Source organism: Urocitellus parryii, chromosome 6 (genome assembly GCF_045843805.1).
Source record: "Urocitellus parryii isolate mUroPar1 chromosome 6, mUroPar1.hap1, whole genome shotgun sequence".
Classification (NCBI taxonomy): Eukaryota; Metazoa; Chordata; class Mammalia; order Rodentia; family Sciuridae; genus Urocitellus; species Urocitellus parryii.
Window position 1 is genome coordinate 79,074,751 of NC_135536.1, and position 22,689 is coordinate 79,097,439.

Sequence of the window (22,689 nt, forward strand, 5' to 3'; positions counted from 1 at the left end):
CTATTTATCTGTGTTTTTTATAACAATGTATCTTAAATCCTCACCCCTTTCAAATAAGTCATTTATTTGTCAAAATATACATTTAATCATCTTAATAAAAACAGATCCATTTTTTTAATGAAAATTCAACTATCTCCAAAGAAGAATCCAGGATTTAAGGAACTGTATTACTTAATAAAAAGTAATTATTGTGGAATAATACTAACTTTTTATTAAGCAATAATTATTAAGGAATAAATGATAACTTTTGATCAAATATTGCAGCTACTCCACTTATTACCCACCAAAGTGTTAGAAACAAAAAGGAAACTCAGCTTCTATCCAACGACCCAGAATTATCATGTGTATTAAGCTTAGATTGAGCTACCTAGAATAGAAGCTCAAGTAACAAGACATAGTGGTTAGATGTCTGGCTTCTCCCCCCTCACCTCTGTCTTATTAATACTTCTAAGAGGTCTATGGCAACCTGGAGAAAGCAGTTCTAAGACATCATTGGGCACCCTGGCTCTTCTGCAGTTTTCAGGAATCCTTCTTAATATATATTTCCTTTCTCAAGGCCACTTTATTATCTGAAGATGACAGCAAAAGCTTCAGTCAGCAAAAAGAGGCAAACCTATGACCTACTTGTGTTATTGCTTTCACGTAAGTGTGTCAAGTAACGACTCCTAAAAACAAGAGAGGCTGCACCATTTAATTTCTTAAACTAGGCACATTGTTATCAGAATAAAATTGAGGTTGTATTAGGCACAAAATAAGAAATATAATGATAAAAGTTTAGAAGTGGCCCCTTTTCTTAGAAGTCTTACTTTAGGAAGTTGATATTTTACTTACATAAATCTTTTTTTAAATTTTTTTTAAGTTGTAGATGGACAAATACCTTTATTTTGTTGCTTTTATTTTTATGTGGTGCTAAAGAATGGAACCCAATGCCTCACATGTGTGAGGCAAGCACTCTACCACGGAGCCACAACCCCAGCCCCACATAAATCTTCATATACAAATAAACAGCAAGATAAACAAGTTTAATAGGAAAGATTCCAAAGACAAAATTTTAATCAGAAAAAAAATCACTCTGGAGTTTAAGATTTTGTAGTAAAAACTCATAAATATGTGTAGAAAAATAAACTTAACTTTGTTTCCTAATTTTCAATAGAACAAAAATCCTTCACATGGTATTTGAAAACTGCTTGAAATTAGAGATGAGAAAACTATTCAAATATCTATAAAATCAAACTTGCAACAGACATTGTTATTATAAGAGCAGAAGCAAAATAATATCAATTTTTTTTCACTCAAATCAAAAGAGATATGAATCTAAATCTGGGGGTCTTTCTTGTATTGGGATATTAAATAATCAACACCTAGTTATGATTTTATGACTTTCTTCCCAGAAATTTCCCCATGGCTCAAATGTTCTGTAAAAGAAGATCCTACCATTTGGAGAGAAATCAGCCTTTCCCTTCTCTTCTTTTACTCTGCACTTCCAACCTCAGTAGCAAAGTCAAGTTCCCTCCAATAATGTTGTGTTTCCCTCTTTAATCCTCCTGCTTTAAGTCTTGCTGGAGAGTGATATTGGCCAAATTATATTGTGTACATGTTTGAATATATAACAAATTCCATCATATAAGGCACCAATAAAAATTGTGGAAAAAGAAAAGACTGTTAGGAGCATGGGTGGGGAAGTTAGAGATAATGGAGTTGGTAGGTCACTGTTATATCAAGGAGGAAAGCTCTCCTGGAAAATGAAAGAAGACTTGTCCTTTCACATTTCAGGAGGATATGATACAAAATGAGAACTGAAATCTCCAAACAGAAGAGGAAAACGTGAAATAGAAAAGGTCATGAGAAGAGAAAAGGAAGAGAAAATGATACAGTATGAGAGAAGTCAAGAGGTTCACAAAGCAATCACCTCTCTCTCTGGAACTTCCCACTCTGTAGCTATTAACAGGAGTGTCATACTGATGTGTGACCCAACAGAGGCCCTTGTGGAGAAAAGAATTGCAGGAGAAAAGGCCTTTTCTCCTTTGCTGCAGGAGAAGATGAGAAAGAATCCTTCCTGAGGAATTTCAGCTCCTTGTTTCTGCTGACCCCAATTTCCTGAGCTCAGAGATAAACTTGCTACTGCCCTTGTGCCAGGTGAGTTCTGTGGATAAGATAGAAGAGCAATTGGTAGAACTGACAGGGAAGAAAGAGATTAGTCCCTAAAGGAAGAACTTGTCTCTCTTGGGGAAGCCAGCAGCAGGAGGTAAGCAGGGCCCAGGAAAGCTTAAGGGGAATGTTTGGGAAAAGTTTTGCTACAATTTAACTGGCCAAATGAGGAATGGGCAAATGTCCTTTATGGAGGACAGATATAAGTATGCCAGAGGGCAATACCATTAAACCTGATCTCCTGAGGAAAAAAAGAGTACTCTGCAGCTCAGAATTCTAAATCCATAGAATCTCTGTCCCAAGGCCATTGTGTCTCTTTGGCCTGAGAGATATTCCAGCCCCTAAAATCTCCCTACATATTAGAATAGAGAGGGAAAGCCTGTTGGAGACCAACCTTGCAAGTGACTGAGTCACACTCCCCCGCTGGGTGCTGAGGCGCTCAATCACAGAAATGTGGCAGAGCTTCCCCACCCTTCTTGAGTTCGAGGGTCGGTGTCTCGCGCATGGGTGTGCCTTGCTACAGCCCCATGGGTGCAGCTATGCTCACCTGTTCCTTTGTAATATAACCCCTTGCCCTGTTTAGGGTAGAAGCTTCCATGGAAGTGCCTTGTATGTGTCCCCTTCTCTTACTGTGCCCTTGGGTGTAGCCTACCCAGGTGTCAGTCAACCTGCTGACAGGGGACATCATGAAGATAGACTCAGCCCCCTGAAACCTGACCCCTGCCTCATTTAAATAGCTTCTCCTCAATAAAAGGGGTCAGCACATGCTCTCGCTGTCTCTCTTCCTGCAGACTCTTAAGGTCACCCATCACAGCGACCCCAAAGAAAAAGGTATTTGTGTCTCTTGTATAGTTATTTTGTGCAGCCCAGTTAGCCCAGTTCAACTGGAGTGATCCCTGAGCCTTTTAGTCACAAGAACAGAAACCTGGCAAAAGCCCAAAACTAACAGGACATGCTATGTGACATATCAAGGTTCAAGAAACATCTTTCAAAAATGTAGGGAACCGCCATGGAAAGAGAAGGACAGGGCATTAAGGGTAGCAAATGCCATAAACTATAAGGCTGAGTCATCCAGACGAAGATTCCCAGAACTCCTCTCAGGCCTCCTCTGAGCTTCTTGCTGAAGTCTGAGGAGCTGTGACTACGATGCTCTAGCAACTGAAAGGGTATTTCTGGAGGAGAGGCAGCAGCGGTGCTGGAGAGCCAGCTTTTCAGTCCCACTCAGGCAAATCATTGTCATGAGAGCTTAAGGGAAAGATGGTGAAGTTCATGTTTTCAATACAAAATCCTCCTTTGGGTGTCAGTTACACTCTTAGGAGATCAATGCCCTTCACTTGTGCCTAACTGCTATGGCTCATGCCCAGAGCACCAGTCTGCTCTCCTGCCTGCCTAGTTTCATTCTTTCAGGGTCCTAAACAGGAAATGTGTGATTACTACTCATTTCCTAATGGTCAGTCTGAGCCTTAACCATAAAAGAGAAATAAGTAAACTGAGAAAAGGGTCAATGAAAACTTCTACGGTTACCAGAGTCCTAGGACAGAGGTCTGACTCTAAAGGCCCCAGAAACCAGGTCTGACCACTCACCCCAAAAAACAAACAGAAAAGGTAATAGTAAAAAGAAGGAAAAGAACTTTAATCAACATGGTCATACTGGGAAGGCAAAGTGAGATCCAGCATCTCAGCCCCAACTTCAAGTTGATGACATGAGCTGTAGGTTTCAATAGAGGAAGAAATGGAGCAGTGGGCAAGAGGTCTACATAGTTATGCTGTTTTGGTTAAAGTGTGGTCTTGTTGATGATTTTCTCAACTCTTATTCTGCAACATGGCTCTGAAGAAGCTCTTTATCACTTGGAAGGGGAAATTTCCACTTGTTGCTCGGGATGTTTATCTGGAAGGCTTCTGATCCTGGAAGGGCATGATTCAGTTCCCCTTAGATGATCCTGCTTAGGGGAGCAGTCTTATCCTGGGTTTACCTAGTTTATCTTGTCCACCTTCAAGACTGATGCAAGATTTGTATCATCATATCTAAGACCTTTGGAGTGGGGCCTAGAAGTCTGCAGTCATTGCTCTGTGCAGTCAGTGGAGCCTTGCAGGCACATCAACCCAGGATAAAACTGCAGACTTCTAGGCCCCACTCCAAAGGTCTTAGATATGATGATACAAATCTTACATCAGTCTTGAAGGTGGACAAGATAAACTAGGTAAACTTAAGGCTAAGTTTACCTAGTTATTAGAGGAGCACTCCTGAAATGATCAACAAGCCTACCTGCAGAGCCCAGCAGGGGCCTGACTCACAGTTTAAGGTAACAAACTGAAGGCAGGGATGTCAAGCTTTATGCTGCTTTCAGTTATCCATGGGGTATCTGCAAGTCTAAGTAAAGGGTCACTGCTTTTAGCACAGTCAGTCCTTGTCCCTGTTACCCCAATTTCAACATTGTGTTCTGAACACAAAAGTATTGAGACTATGGTTTCTTTAATTACTTTTTCAACTTCTTACCCTGCTTATTTTACCTGCTTTTTTGAATATTTTGCCTGAAGTATCTTTTGGGACTACTTTCCAAAAACTCTTCAGTAGAATTCTTTCGGAATGTTTCCTTAGTCCTGCCTGCATTCTATTTCTTCAATCGTGGCCCAGTAACTTGGCTTCTTTGATAGTCAACTGCCTTGTAAGTAAAATAAGACAGTGGGCCCACATACACCACATAGTTTCCGATTAAATAACAGTGTACATTAATGTCTTTTTATGTTTGTATCATCACCACTTTTTCCTCTTTCAGTCCACTCTGTAGTGGACAGTTAAATTTGCTGCCTTGTCTTGGGATGAACGCATTCATGGTTGAGGGCTCCCCTCCAAAGGACTTAGTAACCTGAGCTAATCATCCCCAGCAGGAAGATAGGGAAGTGTTATCAGTTTCTCCCCTGGATCTACCACAAGATTCTGACTTTTTTTTTTTTTTTTTTTTTTGCTTCCCTCTCTGGGTTTCTGTTCCCTTGTCTCTACTTGCATGGAGTAACACATGAATGAGCATAATTTGAGTTTCCTACTTGATCAAATATCTAATTCATATCAAAATCACAGAGCTTTTTATTCAATATGTCTTCAAAATCCCAAGGATGCTCTGTGTATTAGAAGGGTCTGAGACTAGTGTTATCCATTACTGTAGGATTTAACACTCTTATTCTTTCTCCTCTTATCCTAGAAGCAATGTCAAAGATGGAAAGACGTCTGGTCTCTGCTGTCCTCCCTCTCTTACTGCTGGACTTGATGGATTGTGATCTCATGAGCCAGGCATGGACTGTCCCTGACTGTACCATAGCAGATAGCTCCCTATTGTCAAATCTCTCCTTCTACATCCCATTTTGTCCCTTGGCCCCAGGGCTGCATACTTTTGCATCATGCTCCAATGTTACAGACCTGACACAGACCCTGAGAGCAGTGCCCCAGGATATACAGGCACTTTGCCTCCAGGGCATGGTTCCTGTCCTGCCAGCTAATGCATTTGGTCACTTCCCCTACCTACAGCTTTTGAGGCTACAGCTGGGCACCCTCAAGATTACATCTGAGGCCTTTCAAGGATTGAATCAGCTGCAGTACCTTTCCTTTGAGCATCATGCTCCCTGTTGCTTGAGTCTTTTTCTCCCTCAGGATGCCCTGATGCCTCTCACATTCCTCATTAGTCTTTCCTTTCAAGGCTACTGCCTGAATTATAGCCAGAACATCCAGTTGCCAATCAGCCTTAGGCATCTAACCCTAGGGCACAGCTGTTTGATGGAGCTGCAGGAGCTACAAGTGCTCTTCTCAAACCTTGTGCCTAGTTTTTCTCCTACAGCCAGCCCCAGACCATGGTCTTCCTTCCTAGAAGTGTTGGATTTGTCTTACAACCTGAAGCTGAACCAGGCAGGTGTCAGAGCCTTGAATGGCCTCCAGCTCCATTCCCTGAGATTGGATGGCACCCCATTAAATGCATTAGATCTTTTAGGCTCAGGACTGCTCCATCTGGACTTTCTGTCCCTTGTGGGTACAGGTATGGAAAAACTGCCTGGGAAAGTGTCAGGCTATTTTGAGCTTCGAGCACTTGACCTTGGGAGAAATCGAATCCAAAACATAGAGGATGGAGATCTCTCAAGCTGCCGTTCCTTAGAACATCTCAGCCTTTACGGCAATGGCCTGAAATTGCTTCCCATAAAGTTTCTAAATGCCCTGCCCCAGCTTCAAAGTCTCAACCTATCCATGAATAAGCTGGGACCAACCTTGGTGCTTCCAGATGGGCTGGTTAGCACAAACTTGAGAGTGCTAGATCTGTCCAACAATGAGTTATGTGTTCTTCCCTATGGAGCCTTCTCCTTTATTCCTCAACTTGAGGAGCTGTGGCTGAGTGGCAACAACATCTCCAACTTATCCAGTGAGAGCCTGGAGGGACTAAAGCAGCTGAAGACACTAGACCTAAGCTGGAACAAAATTAAGGTGCTAAAACCAGGCTGGCTCTCCTTTCTTCCTGCTCTCACCTCACTAAACCTGCTGGGCACCTATTTAAGTCATATCCCAGGCAAGGAGCTCCAAGGTCCCCAGAGGCTGAGCCATCTGCAGCTGGGTTCACTTCAGATGCTGGACCTCTATCCTCCCTGGCCTCCAGCTCTGCTCAGCTTAGAGATATGGGCAGAAACAGGTATCTGGTTTAATAACTTCAATGAAGATACCTTCTTGTTCCTGGAGAAGCTGATCTTACAAACTTCCAATGTGGTACTGTCTCCATACAACACCTCAGTTCATTTTCCTTCCCTGCGTCACCTCACTCTTCGAGGCGTAAGCTTCTTTGGCTTCTCAAGTCAAGAGTCTCAGAGATCCTTCCCTCAGTTTCCTGTCCTGGAGCACCTGCACTTCTGGTCTGATTATGGGAGTACAGAAAACCTGCAACTATTTGGGATGCCCAAGCTTCGAGTGCTCGAGCTCGGAGATCTGAATTTCCACTATGAGTCAAGGTCAACGAAGCTGGAGCTGGTACTGAAGGAAGTGCCTCAGTTACAGGTGCTGGCATTGAGCCACCTGAATCTTGGGAACCTCTCCGTGTCCAGTTTCAGGGACTTGGACCACCTGCAGCTACTGCTGTTCAACTCTGAATGGACCCTGGGGTTAGACAGCAGCCTTCAGGAGTTAATCCCCCAGATGCCTCAATATGTTTATTTCTCAGATGTCACCTTCACCTGCCAGTGTGAAAGCTCCTGGGTGGGGCCTTGGGCAACACAGGCCCCCAACACCTTTGTATATGGGCTGGAGAAATCCATCTGCATGGCCAATGCTTCTGACTACTCCAAGACTCCACTGCTCTCCTTCCTTTCTCATCAGTGTGCACATGATCTTGAGTTTCAGGGCTTTCTTGCCAGCTTTACTCTGGTGCTCCTGTTCACTATCCTTGTACTGCTTGGCTGCCCCAAATGGTCCTGGCTTCACCATCTCCGGACTCTTTTTCATGTGTGGTGGTGGAAACTATGTGGGCGTGGCCCCAGAAGCCAATTCCACTATGATGTCTTTATATCCTACTGTGAGCAGGACCAAGACTGGGTGCTGGAAGAACTGGTTCCTACACTGGAGAAGTCTCCTCCAGCAGGTGAGGGCTTGAGGCTGTGCCTGCCAGAGAGGGACTTTGGGGTTGGGCAGGACAGGATGGATGCCCTGGTTGCCAGCATGGAGAACTGCAGGGCCATCCTCTGTGTACTCAGCAACAAAGCCCTGGGGAGTCCCCGGTGCCATCTGGAGTTAAGGCTTGCCACCTATCACTTGGTGGCCAGACCTGGAACAGCTTGCCTCCTACTGCTATTTCTGGAGCCTATTGATCGGCGGAAGCTATGCGGCTATCACCGCCTCACCAGGTGGCTTCAAAAAGAGGACTATTTTGATTTGCCTCAAGGGAGGGTGGAGTGGGATGTTTTCTGTGAGCAACTTCAGAAAAGGCTAAGGAAAGCTGGACAAGAAAGAGATGATTAAGGGTTTGAGAGATCTAACCATACAGGAATATCTTAGCAGCAACCTGGATGCCATCATATATTCTGAAGGCAGAGGGTCTGAGGTGATACATACTTCAAATCTATTAAAATGATACAAATGAAGATACCAATTCCTAGTGAGAAAACATTTTAAAGTACTAGAAATAAGATATTCATTCATAGGACAGTTATGATACTGGCTAGGCCTTTCACAGCACAAAATATCCCTCAAAAAGCAAATACACAAAACATCCTTTTCTGCTTTCCATTTTTTTTCTGAAATAAACATGTGTTGCTTTCATAGTAGTAAAAATAAATAAATTATCTTTCAAAAATGAAAAAACAACTTAGTATAGACTAATTAGTTTAACAATCTACTTACTGTTGGCACGACTATGTCCTTTACTACCAGCTATCTAAACTCATTATAAAGCTATACTAATTTAGAGGATGTGCAACTGATACAATAAAAAGCCAGATGTTATCAAACAAGGAATCCAGAAACCAACTCATGTACACACATACCTTTAGTTTATGATAAAGGAACTTCATAGTGGAGGTAAAAGAAGGTCTTTTCCATCTAAAAATATATATATATATGAAAGGTCAAATGGATTTCTATATGAAAAAGTAAAATTAAACCACAACTTCATGCCACACACAGAAAGTGGAGCCAAGGCAGATTGCAGATTTTAAATGTGGAAGGTGAGATAGTAAACTTTCTAGAAAATAAAGTAAAATGTTTTCATGACTTTGAAATAAGCAAAAAATAATAATTATAAATGAACTGGACTAATAAGTCAGAAAAATCAAAATTTAAAAATTCTGTTTATTAAAATAAAATTGAGGGCTGGGATTGTGGCTCAGTGGTAAAGTGCTTGCCTAGCTCATGCAAGGCATTCAGTTCAATCCTCAGCAACACATAAAAGTAAATAAATAAAATAAAGGTAAAAAAAATGAGAATGGAAAATCAAGCCACACAAATAGTTGAGAAAACATCTATAATAGATGTAACTGACAAAAGGCTTATGTCTAAAATATATTTTTATTAACACATTAATCATACATAATAGTAGCATTCAGTGTGATATTTCCACACATGTACAATGTGTTGATCATGTCCAACCACTTTTATTCCAGCCTCACCACCCACTCTCACTCCAATACCCTCCCCAGTTTCTACTAATCACTCTTCTACTTTCAGATCAATTTCAGTTACTTTCCATATATAGGAGAGTACATGTGGTACTTGCCTTTTTCTGTGTGACTTATTTCATTTTAGATAACCTCCTCCAGTTCAATCAATTTTGCTGCAAATGCCAGAGTTCATTCTTCTTTATAGTCTAATGATATATCATTGTGTATATACACTGTATTTCCTCTATCCATTCTTCTTTGATGGATAGCTGGCCTAATTCCAGGTTCCTATTGTTTTATAAATTATATTTTATATGCCCTTAATCTTTGTACCCTCTTTGTCATATATCCCAACCCAATGATGTGGATGTTTGTTTTGTTTAGTGATGTCCCAAATATATTGAATGCTGTATTTATTTGTGTGTGTGTGTGTGTGTGTGTGTGTGTGTGTGTGTTTGAATGGGGTATTTCAAAAGGCCTGTCTTCAAACTCAGATATTTTTTATTACACTGTCTCTTCTCTGTTATTGAGGCCCTCAACTGAATTTTTGACTAATTGAGCTGTTCACATTCAAGATTTTTGTTTGGTTCTTTTCCAAAACCTCTATCTCCTTATTGAGTTTCTCACTCATATCCTACTTTGTCTTCCCAATTTAACTTCAGTATTTGACAGTGTATTCTCTTGTATTTCATTGAGCTTTTTTATAATAATTGTAATTTTTATCAGGCATTTCATTCGCTCAAATTTCTTTGGAGTCTAATGCTAAAGCATCATAATCTTTCAGAGGTGTTACATTATCTTGATGTTTTTATATCCCTTATGTTCCTACTTTGAGATCTGCAGAATTTGGTAACTCAGATATCTCTACCACTTTCATAGGATGGCTTTCTTAATCAGCAGCTTTCTCCTAAAGACGTGTGTTGGGTTGTTTGTTATGCAATGTTGGCTTTATTTCCAAATGGGCATCATAGTGTCATCTCCCTCTAGCTTCCTTGACTGTTGTAAGTGAATTTGGGGACAATGTGTTACATGTCAGAGACCACGGTCTCTGTAGGACACTCTAGCAGCTGAGCTGTACATAGCAGAGTGTGTAGGGTGCACAATGTTTGGCTACTCCTCCACTAGGAGTGCTGACACCTACTGGGGGATGGGTTTCCTCTGGAACTGCTGATGTTGGCTATGTTACTTGTAAGGATTTCTGGCAATGACTGAACCAGTTGTGTTTCTGAAACACTGAGGGGTCTGAAGCACTAGGACTCTGGTCAGACAGAGGCGCATGCCCAAGCACTTCGTGAGAAGAGGTGGTGACAGGAACCAAGCACCCTCTCTGTGATGCTCACACACAGTCCTAACAGCAGTGTGTGGTCAGTCAAGGTGTGCAGGCAACCAGCAATTGGTGTGGCAGCAGCAGGACCTGTAGTGCTCCCTCTGTTGCTACTATTAGAGTGCCAATCCAGGAACAGAACCTTGGACCCTCTAGCCTTGCATGCCTGGAGTCGGGACAACTATGGGGGCTTTTCTGAATCTTTAAGCTGCAGGTCCCACCAGGAAGCAAATGGGAGCCAAGCATGACTAAGGCAGGCAAAATTCTCTCAGGGCCTTGTATACCCAGGAACAGGGTGACTGCTGGGGGTTTTCTCTTCCTGACTCCTTCAGTTGAAATGCTCACAAGAGGGATCAGGATGTAGCCAGAGCTAGGCAAACTTTCTCTATATACCTCTTTGGCTATGCTCCCACAGTGTTGCTCAAGGTCCCCTCAGCACATTCCTGTGGGGAGCCATCAGGGAACCATGATATTCCTTCCCCACCCTGTTAGTAGCAGGTACCTGTGCACAGGGCAGGAGGAAGGAGCAAACAGAACTGCTACTGCCTTCGGTCTTGGCACAAACATGAACCTGCATGAGACTGGCCACACTTCTGATCTCAGAGGGCAAGATTCCTTATCTCCTGGTTCTTTAAGGCAATGCTTCCCAACCCCCTCCATGTCCCCACACCAATCCCCTATAGTACAGGGCCCCTAACAAGGCAGGTCAGAGTCACTCTGATGGGCCCAGTCAGGCTTGTTAGGCAAGTAACCACTCACCCAATGCAGTGGAATATCTATGGAGACCCAGAGATAGGCATATGCAGGGGCTTCAGACCCATAGAGCAGTCCAAATTCAGACAATAGGTCCTTTCTCCAGATGGCTCCTGGCTACCATACCAGGTAGAGTGGGAGGGGATGTCTTCCAAGCCAGACTACTGTGTGAATTTCGGGCCTATTATCTGTTTAGGCTGTATGCCTATTATGACAACAAAATTTTCCAACAGCTAACATTGCCAGTATCTGTACTTAAAGAGCTTTCTGGGACTCTCTCTTTCACCCTTAACCCTGAAAAGTTGACATTCTCCCACTCCAGGTTTGGAGCTGGGAAGACAGGTGCTAGGATATTTTGTTTCTCTCGTTATATCATTGTCACTGGTCTCTGTGACTTACAAGCTCCCAGCCTCTCTCATGCTGATCTCCAGTGGTCTCCCATGATCACTCACCTCAAAATGAGACCATACATGTGTTGCTTTGATTCTCTTTTGTAGAGAGGAGGGAAAGGCTAGATGCCTCTATTCCATCATCTTGAAATCTCTGCTTCCTGGATTTCATTTCCCAGCTTCCAAAATGTCCTAAGGTTGTTTTCTCTGTGCATCTCTGCACACCTGCAGGTCAAGGGTAGCAGAGGCTAAGGTTGGAGAGACCTGGACATCCTGGAGCAGAGAAAATAGATCCTTCTGAATACATTTTTTAAAGTTTTAAAGTAATAATATATGCTCAATAAAAAGAAAAACAGGCAAGACTGAAAAAGAATACATCCAAACAATAAACAAATATAAGAAAATGTGCTCAAACACACTAATTATAAAGGAAATGCAAATTAAAGCTGCAATGGGATATGGGTACATATTTTCCCAAATGTTTTTGTTTTAAAAACTGACATAATCAAGAACTGGCAAGATATAGAATAATAGGAATTGTCATGTATTATTCATGGGAGTATACCTTGGAGTAAACATTTTAAAAATAATCTCTAGCAGGTTATCTCTTAAAGTTGAACACATGCATTCTCTAGGATCCCACAATTTCATATACATACAACATAAATTCTTAAAAGCATATGCTTAACTATATGCGTATTATTCACAGTGGCTTTTTCTATAACAATTCAAAACTGAAAATAACCCAAATGTCCCATCAGCAATAGATCTATTTTTGTGGTATAAGCATTCAAAAGAATATTAAATGACCATGAAAATCAATGAACTATAGTTATACAAAAGTTCACAGGTAAAGAAATATTATACAGTGATGAAAATCCATGAAGTGTCATTTTACTTTAATGTATGAACATGCACAGATAAATATCAGAAATGTATGAGTGAAAGATTCCAGATACTATGCACATATATTATTTCATTTATACATATTTCTAAAACATACAAATTTACAGAAGGATGATAGTTTTTTTCCTTTGCTTTTATTAGTGCACTATACTTAAATGTAATAGTTGATTTCAATTTAACAAACTCATACATGAATGAAATTTAATTTTCTCCATTACAGTCCCTGGTGCTCCCCATTTCTCTCTCCTGCCTTCCCCTATTCCCCTTCTTCTACCCTACTGGTCTTCCTTTCGCTCATTCATTTATTTGGTGCTTTATAAACAAATGTAAAGGTGGAATTCACTGTGGTATATTTATACAATGCACATAGTGTAATTTTGTCAATTTCATTCTTCTTTTCTTTTTCTTTCCCATCCCTCCTCTCTCCCTCTCCATCTTCTTCTACTCCAACTGATCTCCCCTATACCTTTATGATAAGGTTGGTGGTTACTTTGGGAAGAAGAGAGAAGTCGTACTTAGAAGATCCCAGTAAGGCTATGGGGGATACATGATAATGTTTTATGACTTTGACACAGGCAGTAATTAAATGGGTGTATTTTTTTAATAATTCAGTGAGCTTTATTATATACACTATTTTTTAAGGTTCAAGGTTTTAAAACTTAAAAAGAAAACTTTAAGCCAGACCATTTTGTTTTCTGCTCAAATACTGACCCTTTCTTACACTGAAAGCAAAGTCCTTACAAATGGCCTATCCTAAGCAATCTGCCTCACCCAGTGTCCTTCTGCCTGGTATCTCACTGCTGTCCCCACTGCTTACCCTGCCACAGCCACACCAGCCTGCTGGCTGTTATGCTATCAATCTATTATGCTTTCTTCTGCCTGTGGTTCCTCTGACAATTGTTGTTTGGGCTTGAAACACAGCTCCTCCAGATATCCACAGGTTGTTCTTCCAGTTGGGTACATTGCTTAAATGTCACATTCCTCAGACAGTTTTCCTGTCACTGTAAAATCATGATCACCCATTCCAACTTCTAACTTCCCTGCCATACGCCATGCTCCATTTTTCTCCTTATTATTTTCAATATACTATATACTTATCTTATTTAGGCCTTTGTTTTCTTCTCTCTTTAACAGAATATAATAACTGTGACAGTAGGAGTTGTGGGGTTGATTTCTACATAACTCCAGGATCTGAGAGGCATTTGGCACTTCATACACATTTGATAAATATTTGTGGAATAAGAGGATGCAAATTAAATTTTTTGAACTGTCAATTTTTTGTGCTCTACACAATGTTCGACTCAAAAATCTCCAACAAACTATACAAATACAGATATTTGATAAGCAAAGAATGATTTCTTCTTTGAAATGGGTATAGGGAACCTAACAGCACTTTCTATGGCAGCTAGTAGAAGCATCTCTTTTACTATTTAGTTTTTCCCCAGGAACTGTCGTCCGTAACTTGTGAACACTAGAAATGAAATAAAGAATTTTCTTCTACATCTTTATTTTTCTTTGGGGAATAGTAAAATTTGGCATTTGATTGTAATTTCAAAAATGACCTCATTTTGAATTGAGAGAGCCCCAAATCCCAAAAGGCAATGATGCAAGCAAATAAATATACATGCTACCTTCATCTGGACTTTCACTTCATCACATGTACCCTGAAGTTAGTGAAACTGTATTTAGTGCTCACTCTTGGTAATCTGAAAGTGATTACAAACTGGATGATCCCATTTATTGGAAGTCTCCCACTTGTCTTTTGCTCCATGGAATAATATTTTCTCTCCCCATCTCCGACCTTCTCAGTGTTCCTCCAAGGAGTGAGTGGAAACTTTATAACATGTGGACCACACATGTTCAATGTTTTGCAAAAATAATGGAAAATATTTTCTTCTTTTCTTTGAGAAAACTGAAAGTATTTCATTAGAATAAAACTGGCAAAAAATTAAAGCGATTTCTGATGAGTATTTTTACTTAGTTATCATTTCCCTCTAAAATACATTATATGTATATGTGCATATATATGTGTGTGTGTGCATATATATATATATATATATACATTATAAGTTATTATTTATATATATATGCACACACAGATAGACACATATAAAAAAGCTTAGGATTTTAAGAAAGGATGGATATTAACTGATAAAATCAAATTTATTTATTTTGATGATTTTTTTAACTTGATGAATAAATATGGCATATTTCTTTTTCCAAAGATAACATCTTTCCCAAGCTTATATATGGCTTTTGAATTCTATTTTGTTGTTGTTGTTGCACTACAGGACTTACTCTAAACTGTAATAGTGGACAAGTATTATCCTCAGGATATTCTGAAACAAGAAAGGCAAGTACCAATGATTTGAAACAAATCCTTTGTCGTGATACTTCTCTACACAAAATTAGTTAACTGAAATGATTAAGAGAAGGATCCTAAGTAAGTAGGATAAAAGAATGTCTAAAGAACAAAAAGATTATACATTGAATTATAAGTTATTGAAACAACATAGTAAGGGACAGGATTCAGCTGGCCTAATTCAATACACTAGTTTTCATGCAGGTTCAAGGGCAATGAGAGTCTTAAATAGTAGTTCTTCCAATTTTAGTAACATCTCAATGGCTCTCAAAGAAAGAGTCAATCATCTCTGTGTAGTATGGCCTGAGAAACTCTAATATTATCTCCCATAAACAAATATGACCAGGATTTCTCTAATCAGCATTCCTTCACTTACTGAGTATTATTTATAAAATACAAAGATATTTAAGTCAAATAGTAAAATTTTAATACATTTTTACTGATATGAGTCCCATAATCATAAAACTTAACCAATCTTTCAATTACTCTTGCAGCTCACTATACCTATGGTTAACAAGTACAGGCATATTAAACTTAGCCATATTCACTCACACCAGCTGTCCTACCTAAGACCAATTTCCAAAAATGGTACATCATATTCATATATTCACCTGGAAGTATATAAAAATATTTAGGCAGATCGATTTAGAGGCCAAGGCATAGAAACTTCCTAACACTGCATGCAGCTGCCTACAAGGAAGAAAAAAGAAAAGTGTTGTTTTTTAAATACTAAACATTGGTATGTATACACAAAGTAGCATAAAAGACTATTTATCCTAGAGTGACAGAGGTCTTTTTTATTATCATTATAAAACACCATGAGTAATCACAAGTGAAAATAAATATTAATGGGTGCCCTATTAGGCAATATATTGAGACATGGTCTCTTAAAATATCTTGATTTAGTATTTTATTATATTTCTCTGTTATAAATAATAAAAAAGTTATGAAGTATTTATATAGTGTTCAAATAATTCCACATATGCAGAAAAGTAGTACAATGATGCAGGTAAAGTGAGTATATTCTTAGTACCTAATATAGGGTTTTTAGTGAAGTAAAATTTGCCTCCAATTCATATTTTTTCCTCCTAGCTATTATTGTGACTTTTAAAAATACATTGTTTGTTCAAAACTGAGTCTTGCAAGTTTTCAGGTCAGTTTTGCTGCTCAAGCAACACTTTAATTGTTTATTACCTTATAAAATGAATAATAAAAAAATTGGTGCTTCCAGGAAAAAAAAGCATTCAACATTAAACAGCAATAACCTCTGTCATCTCAGTGACTTCTACACCAATGAACGGGTCCAAAGAAGAACACACACTCTCTGTTACCCACTTCATCCTCATGGGCTTTCCCTCCAGCCCAGAAATGCAGCTCCTCTACTTTGGGCTCTTCTCCATGACCTACACTCTGACCCTGATGGGAAACGCAGCCATCGCCTGTGCTGTGAGGGGAGACCGGCGCCTTCACACCCCCATGTACATCTTTCTGGGCAATTTCTCTCTCCTGGAAATATGCTATGTCACCTCCACCGTCCCCAACATGTTGGCCAACTTCCTCTCCACAAGCAAGTCCATCTCTTTTGTGAGCTGTTTTGCACAATTCTACTTCTTCTTCTCCTTTGGTTATGATGAAGGCTTCTTCCTTTGCATCATGGCCTTTGACAGGTACCTTGCCATCTGCCGTCCTCTGCATTACCCACACATCATGACCAGACAGCTGTGCACTGGCCTCGTCATCTTTGGATGGTCATGTGGGTTCATCCTCTTTCTAACTCCATTTATTTTTATTTCACGGTTACCCTATTGTGGTCCAAATATCATCAACCATTTTGTGTGTGATCCTGTTCCACTGATGATGCTGTCCTGTTCTGAAGACTCCACCACCCAGTTCATTTACTCTGCCTTCAATTCTTTTTTCATGATTGGCACTTTGCTGTTTATTCTTTGCTCTTATGCTCTGGTGATTCTAGCTGTAGTGAGGATGCCCTCAGCAGCAAGCAAACGCAAGGCTTTCTTGACTTGTGCTTCTCATTTGGCAGTTGTCACCCTTTTTTATGGTTCTATTTTGATGATGTATGTTGGCCCTGAATCAGGACACACGGTAAAAATGCAAAAAATTATTACCTTATTTTATTCTGTGATAACACCCCTATGTAATCCTCTAATATATAGCCTGAGGAACAAGGAGATGAAAGATGCTCTGAGGAAAATCTTCAGAACTGAACAGGGTGTTCATAAAATATAAATAAAAATAGAGACAAACTATATCTTTCTAATGTAACTTACCTCAGCAAGACAAGGGTGATATGTATCTACAATGTAATCATAGTTTAAGGATTGCTAGAATGAGGTTCCATTATCATCTTAAACAGCACTCACCATGAGAACCTGGATTGAAAATATTGTCCAGACTTAAAAGGCAGGATTTATTATTTTTAGCATTACATATTTTGGGGTTTTTTTTGTTTTTGTTGTTTTGTTTGTTTGTTTGTTTGTTTTCCATCCTAGAGATTGAACTTGGGGCCTTATACGTGGTAGGTGAGTATTATATCACTAAGCTACACACCCAGCTCCAAATGTTTAATGGCTAGTAAATGTAGGTATTTTTATTAGGTCTCTTTCCTAAAAAAAATTTTGCATGTTTATTCTTTCAGATAAACTATAATTTGGTTTATTTCCACTTCAAAAAAGCTTTCTTTGTATTTTTATTGAAATTTGATTGTTTAAGATTTATTCATGAATTTAGGAAGAAATAATATCATAAATAATGTTCACTTTTCCTAATCAAGAATATTATCTAAATTATTTTTGATTTATTTATGTGTTATTTTATGTATTTTAGTAAAGTTTCATAGTTTAAAAAAATTTTTTTAAGGCGGGATTTATGTGAGTTGTGCAGGAAGGAGTGGTTTATATTATACTTTTCACAAGAAATATAAATCAAATAGCTGAACAATTACCTAAAAATTACAGTAAGAGGAAGAAACTATAAATAATTTAGAAACTCAATGAAAATGACTTCAATGTTGAGTTTAAAGTATTCATGATGTTAACACTCATTTTCATCTGCGGGTCTTAAGGAAAATTCATGCAATTTCCATTATTCTCAATTATATGAAAGGAGCAATAAAAGTAACTCAATAAATTATTGTGTAATTACAAGGGTATTTTTATATTTGTAATTTTGTTTAAGTTAGTTATTGACCAAACTTTATACATTCAACTTAAATTTGTCCTGATATTAAGTTTCCTGCCATATGATGGAATTGCAAATTATTTGATACATTAAGAAGCACTTCCTTGAGACACAGACACGCTTTTGCTGTACCACAGCTTTTCTTCAGTTCATACCTCTGGCTTCAAGGTGGGAAGTGGAGCAGGTTTCACACAGCCTTCTGACTGGAAAAGAAAGGACCCCAGGCTTGATTCCCAGGAGGATTATCTGAATATGCCAATAGACAAAAGATTCATTGCACTAGTCAGAGTGATTTATTCTGTCAATTGTTGCTGCTACATAACAGGGACAGGAAGAAACAGGAATGGAATGTAGAGGATGCATTGGTGCTTCTTTTGGTACTTTCATGTTTAGCAATATCATTGGACAAGAAAGTAAAACATATATAGCCTGACAAGGCAGAGCAACTAAGCTCTCAGAATCCTCAGAGATCAATGTCTGGGAGACCCCAGAGTCAAATGACTTACATAATCCAAATTGTTCTTCAAAGATGAAGAGCTACAATAGTGGTGGAGGAGAGAGATAATGAATATCTTTGATAATTAGATCAGTTTTGGAGTTGAGTTTGAGGTACCTCCAAAATATCCAAGTAAAAATATTTTCTACCAGTCAGATAAAAACACTGTATAGACAGACATAGTGGCACACGCCTGTAATCCCAGCAGCTTGGGAAGCTAAGAAAGGAAGATTGCAAGTTCAAAGCCAACTTCAGGAACAGCGAGATGCTAAGCAACTCAGTGAGACCCTGTCTCTAATAAAATACAAAATTGGGCTGGGGATGTAGCTCAGTGGTTAAGTGCCCCTGAGTTTAATCCGAGGTACAAAAAACAAAACAAAACAAAACAAAAAAACACCATATAGCAGTTCTCAGTTCTCTTTTGAAAATTCTAAGGATTTAACTTGTAATTTGATGTAATTTTGACAAATGAGTGGTGACCAAAATTTTCAAGAATAAAATGGGAGCATAGCATTAAAAGATTTGAGGGCCTAGAATCTAGTCTCACAGAACTTTAATGTTTAATGGCCAAAGGGAGGGTGGGGTCTACAACCTATAACTATAGCAGAAATGTGGAAGTTTATGCTATGTTTTTGTGTATCAATTTTTTGTGTTACATTTTTTTGTGTTACAATTTTTTTAAAAGTTAGAATGTGATAAATATTTAGAATGGAATATTATTCAACATTTAACCTTAATAAAACTGGGTGGCAAAGGAGTGGAATAAGTTGCACCCCTGACATTCCTACACACACTCACATAAACCTCTTTCATTATTTTTCTCCACCTAAATCTATTACCCTCTAGCTATATAGTTTACTTAATTTCAGTGAAGTAAAGCAAATGTTAATTAAGCAAATCTGGGACTTTTATCTGTTTTGTTCATTGCTTTATCCATGATCATTCAGAAAATTGCCTGAAACAGAGACAATGAATTATTATTGTTAACAAATAAGTTCTTATATTAAAATGTGAATATAAATAATATAAACATGCATAGTCAATTTTACATTTAAATACAAAAATGAGTTTAACTATAAATGTAAGTTAGATAGAAGAGAAAACCTCCAATGTTAAGTGGTTACATCATCATTTTCTTGCTGAGGTTTTCTCATTTTTCTCTTGTGAACATATAATTCCATTTGTATAATATAAGCAGGAAATATTTGTTAAAATAATAATCTTCCAAGATATCCCAAAAAAGGAAAGCCTTCACAAATCATTGCTCTAAAACTACACGTAGACAAGGCAAAAGAGAGGTAGATGGCATGGAGAGTACCATGAGCCAACTATGAGTCTCAAGACTTTTTCAGCATAAAAACCCACAAAGATAATTGTCCTATGTACAAAGTTTAGGCATTTATTATGATGTTATCAAAATGTTATTACTGCACCAGGTGAGGTGGCACACACCTGTAATCCCAGTAGCTCGGGAGACTGGGGCAGTAGGATTTGGATTTCAAAGTCAGTCTCTGCAACAGTGAGACACTAAGCAACTCAGTGAGACCCTGTCTCTAAATAAAATACAAAATAGGGCTGGGGATACAGCTCAGTGGTCTAGTGCCCCTGAGTTCAATCCCAGTTATCCCCCCCCAAAAAAAATATATATTATCACTGCTCCATATGTGGAGGATTCAACACTGGGAATTGAAAAATCCAGAGTGGCAGAGTGGTAAAAATCAAATCCAACTACAAATGATGGCACATGTCTCCTTCCAGCTCAGTATTAAATGAAAAAGAGCTCTGTGAGTCTCTTTTCCTCCTCCCAAATGACAAAAGGAAACAGAAAACACTCAGAGCCCCACACCCTGCTCAGAGGACACAGAAATTACAGTTGAGACATCCCAAACATACTGCTCACAAAGGTGCCTGGCCCTCTGACAGCCTGGATGCTTCCAAACCTGTTCTCAGCAGAAAAATGACCTGGCACCCACTGCGGGTAGACCACTTTATTCCAATTACTATCAAATGCCAGTTTCTGCCCCACAGTCACATCCAGAAACCCAAGTAGGACATAGTGTCCACCAAGGGCCCTTAGCTCTGCTAGTAAGTGACTTCCTGGTCCGAATTGTTCAATTGTTTCTTTGATTTTTTGCTACTCCACTGGAACATTTGGCTTTACTGGGCATGAATGAGCTAGGATGACCCTGGCACATTCAGGCCACCTATCTCAAGCTCTCCCTGTTTCACTGACTCAGGCCAAAGACAATGTGATGAGGCAGAAGCCAAAGAGCTTGCTGCAAATGCCTCAGAGCCAGGGTTGTAATGCTAACAACTGAGAGATCACAGAGAAGAAAAAGATAAGCCTATGGGAAACCTGAAGAATTATTGTAAAAACGTACACTGTTTAAACTTGCAGTGGAGAAATGTATGGGAATGTTCTGGAGAATGATACTTTTTCAGAAAGTTTGACTCTGCAACATTTTCTTGGAGAGATTTGGTGTTATGGGAGAATTTTCCTGAGTTACATCTCATCTTGGACTAAAAGGGCATGGACTGGTATTGGGGTACACAGATTATCATCATACTGAGAACTTCATATGAAAGAAGCTATTCAGCCATTAAAATGGCGGTTTCTACAACAGATCACTGAGTAGTTAAATGGTTTTAAGGTGTAGTCTGAAACCCCAACTGCTGTAAGATGTCTTTCAAAGTATAAATTTGCAGTATCTTTGAGTTTGCATTGAAAGGATAATAGGTTGGAGTGGGTGACAGAAGCAACCTAGTGATCTAGGTGATGTGATTCTGGATAATTACCCTAAATTTCTCCCAGCCAACAGTGTGTAGCAAAGGCAGAGTAGGCACTTAAAGACCCAGGACTTCCATCAGTTTGCTCAAGAAATTATGAGGATCATTCTTCCACCTTCTGGCGTGGAATCTATGTGCATAAAACTTGAAGAGCAGAAGGTTCTAAAGAGAACCACAGATGTCTCACTGAAGAAGGAAGGTTCTGAAACCTGTCCTTCTCCCTCCTCCCTGTAGATGTCATCTTGCCCAAGACTGCCCATCCCTATCCTCAGGGGATGATACTGTATTTACTTAATTGCTGAAAATGAATAGGATCTGAACTTTATCTCTTGAGTGGGGTTTTTGCTGAGATAAAGTACTTAATATTTTTTTCTGATTAAGTGATTTGCTGTATTGTAAACTCCTTGAAGTCAGAGATGAATTAATTTTCTCTGCAGAGTCCAACTTCCAATGTCTCTTCATCAAATCACACTGTTTATCAAATATAGTACCTCATTGACAATATTATTTAATAACTAAGTCTCCAAAGTGACTTAAAGTGTTAACCAGAGTGAATGAAAGGCATAAATTAAAATGTTATACCTCTCCAGTAGCCAAAGTCAGATTAGATATTATTGACATTAGAAGTCTTGGAAGAAATAGCTAAAGTACACATAAGCCAAATATTATCTCTAAGCCACTGTGAATTGTGTCACTTTTAACGGGTAGCACCTCCCTGATACTCTGCATGTAAAATCGTCAGGCATACACCCCTGCACAGGACAGACTTGTGGGAAAGGCCCAGGGATATGAGTGCTGAATGTGACCCCATGTGATTCTTCACACACTGAGTGTGACAGTCACTGGACTTCAGAGTGAGCATCAGTCCCACTCTTGGGTGACCTGTAGGTGTAGGAGAGGGCACGAAATTAAACCACCACAATAATAATAAGGGACAATGAGGTTTCTCTTAGGAAGCGATTAGAAAGGTACTCAAGATTTGGGGAGTTGTTCAATTCAAATTTACTATCTGTTAAAGAAGGACATTTACAGAAACTCTGAGAGTCCTTGAAACGACTAGTCACATCCATTTTGAGTCTGACTCTTTAAATTCTGGAGGTAACAGGTGGGCCCCAAACAGAGAATAACCTAGGTGTCAGTCTCACTGATGGATTCAGGGAAACCCTTCACCTTTTAGCTTGCCACTGGAAGGAAGGCAGATGGGGGT

General features: G+C 39.3%; 2 protein-coding genes across 2 annotated transcripts; both read left to right on the top strand.

The window, feature by feature from the left end:
- Positions 1 to 575: 575 nt before the first annotated feature.
- LOC113199112 (toll-like receptor 11) lies at positions 576 to 8,131 on the top strand. The gene is made up of 2 exons (XM_026411991.2): positions 576 to 642; positions 5,313 to 8,131. Exons 1-2 carry the CDS (start codon positions 576 to 578, stop codon positions 8,129 to 8,131), a joined length of 2,886 nt encoding a protein of 961 aa, XP_026267776.2.
- Positions 8,132 to 16,294: 8,163 nt separating this feature from the next.
- LOC113199163 (olfactory receptor 11G2-like) lies at positions 16,295 to 17,248 on the top strand. The gene has a single exon (XM_026412041.2). It carries the CDS (start codon positions 16,295 to 16,297, stop codon positions 17,246 to 17,248), a length of 954 nt encoding a protein of 317 aa, XP_026267826.2.
- The last annotated feature ends 5,441 nt before the right edge of the window (positions 17,249 to 22,689 follow it).